The 1547-nt window shown below is 38.5% G+C and overlaps 1 protein-coding gene across 1 annotated transcript in view; it reads right to left on the reverse strand.

Moving 5' to 3' along the window:
- The window catches only part of LOC106525549 (dynamin-1-like protein), a 21806-nt gene that overhangs the window by 13566 nt on the left and 6693 nt on the right, over positions 1 to 1547 (reverse strand). Inside the window, exon 5 of the mRNA XM_014019828.1 lies at positions 1046 to 1132. Within this exon, the coding sequence (XP_013875282.1) occupies positions 1046 to 1132 (87 nt within the window). The remainder of the gene's footprint in view (positions 1 to 1045; positions 1133 to 1547) is intronic.

A 1547-nucleotide genomic window follows, 5' to 3' on the forward strand; every position in this document is an offset into this window, starting at 1 on the left:
TGAAATATCGCGATATTTCAGTGTATCGATATTTTCTTTCACCCCTACCTGATAGGTCATGTGACCACCGCAGAAAGTGTTAACCAATGAGAATTTCCGTTGTGAACAAGGAGTTTTTCATTGTTCTGCCATGTGTTAAGTTCTAAAAAGTATTTGAGGAGAGAGTAACTTTCAGCTCCAGCTTTTCCCATCCCGGGGCGAGGCCATTCGTTTTTCCAACTTTATTTCCTTTTTGTAGTTTTGTTCTGAAGGTGCTTTTTAGGAAGGAGATTTACATTGATTGAAAACAATGAGGCTGATTTAATTCAAGTCAGACGACCACCAGTGTGCCCGCAAGGAGCCGCGGCGCGCTGGACAACATCTCCAGTGAATGCAAACAGACAATCCAGATGACCAGGGAACTTCTGCACAGCTAAGTCACAGACTCGGTTGGACTTCACCTGTCAGCCCAATTAGCATAGAAGTATCCATTCTGGTATCTACAAACTTTGCCGGTAGGAAATATCTTGCTTAATTAATCTGATGGTGTGTTCAAAGACTTAAATCAGATCAGAGTATATCAATGTCCATTCTTCTTCCCCTGAGCTCCCTCTTTGTTTGCTGTAGGCTTAGCAATAGCGAGTTAGTGTCTCACTGAAATATGTTAGAAAGTTGTTCACATGGTAGCCATGTCAGACTACTTACGCCACTCCTYGATCAAGTTTACGGAACTGATTATAAAGTGTGTTTTTGTCTGAGAAATGACTTGTAATGCATATATTTCCCTCTGAACGGATGAATTTCCAAATGTGATTTGTCTCCGTCAGTGTATTTCCTTGTCTCACGCCGTCATTAAACTGAAAGAATTAAACGTCTTCATATTTAGAGATTGAATATTGAGAAAAGTTTTTCTGAAGTTTTACTACAACTTTAGTGGTGCCCCCGTAAGKTGAAATTAAACATTTCTTACAGAGTTTGTTTAATTTTAGCGTTTAAAACCCCCCTACATTTGAAAAAAGTTTAAATTCCCTGAGTGGGAGCAGCTGGAAGCAGGAAGTTAGGCTACCTTTGTGATTCCAGGCAGATCCACCAGCGTGAGGTTGACCACGTGAGGAGAGAAGATTTTCAGGTGAATGGGGTCGTCGCTGATTCCCTGCACAGGAAAAACAACAAACAATAGAATGTTCAACAGAGTTGTAAAGTAACTAAATACAAATACTTTGTTACTGTACTTAAGTAGAAATTTTGGTTATTTGTACTTTACTTGAGTAATTATTTTTCAGCTTTCACTCCTTACATTTTCACACAATTATCGGTACCTTCTACTTATTACATATTTTAAAAGGCAAGAAGTAGAAAGTTCTTCTTCCTATTTCATTCCAGCTGGTTCTTGTTCTTGTTCTTGAATTTTGCCTCCTGGATAATTTAACTGTAGTAAAGCTCTGTCACACTATTATGTTTTATCTTATCCCAACTTATGAAACTTACAGTGGGGAGAACAAGTATTTGATACACTGTTGATTTTTCAGGTTTTCCCACTTGCAAAGCTTGTAGATGACTGTAATTTT

This window comes from Austrofundulus limnaeus, unplaced genomic scaffold (assembly GCF_001266775.1).
Source record: "Austrofundulus limnaeus strain Quisiro unplaced genomic scaffold, Austrofundulus_limnaeus-1.0 Scaffold234, whole genome shotgun sequence".
NCBI classification, from domain to species: Eukaryota; Metazoa; Chordata; class Actinopteri; order Cyprinodontiformes; family Rivulidae; genus Austrofundulus; species Austrofundulus limnaeus.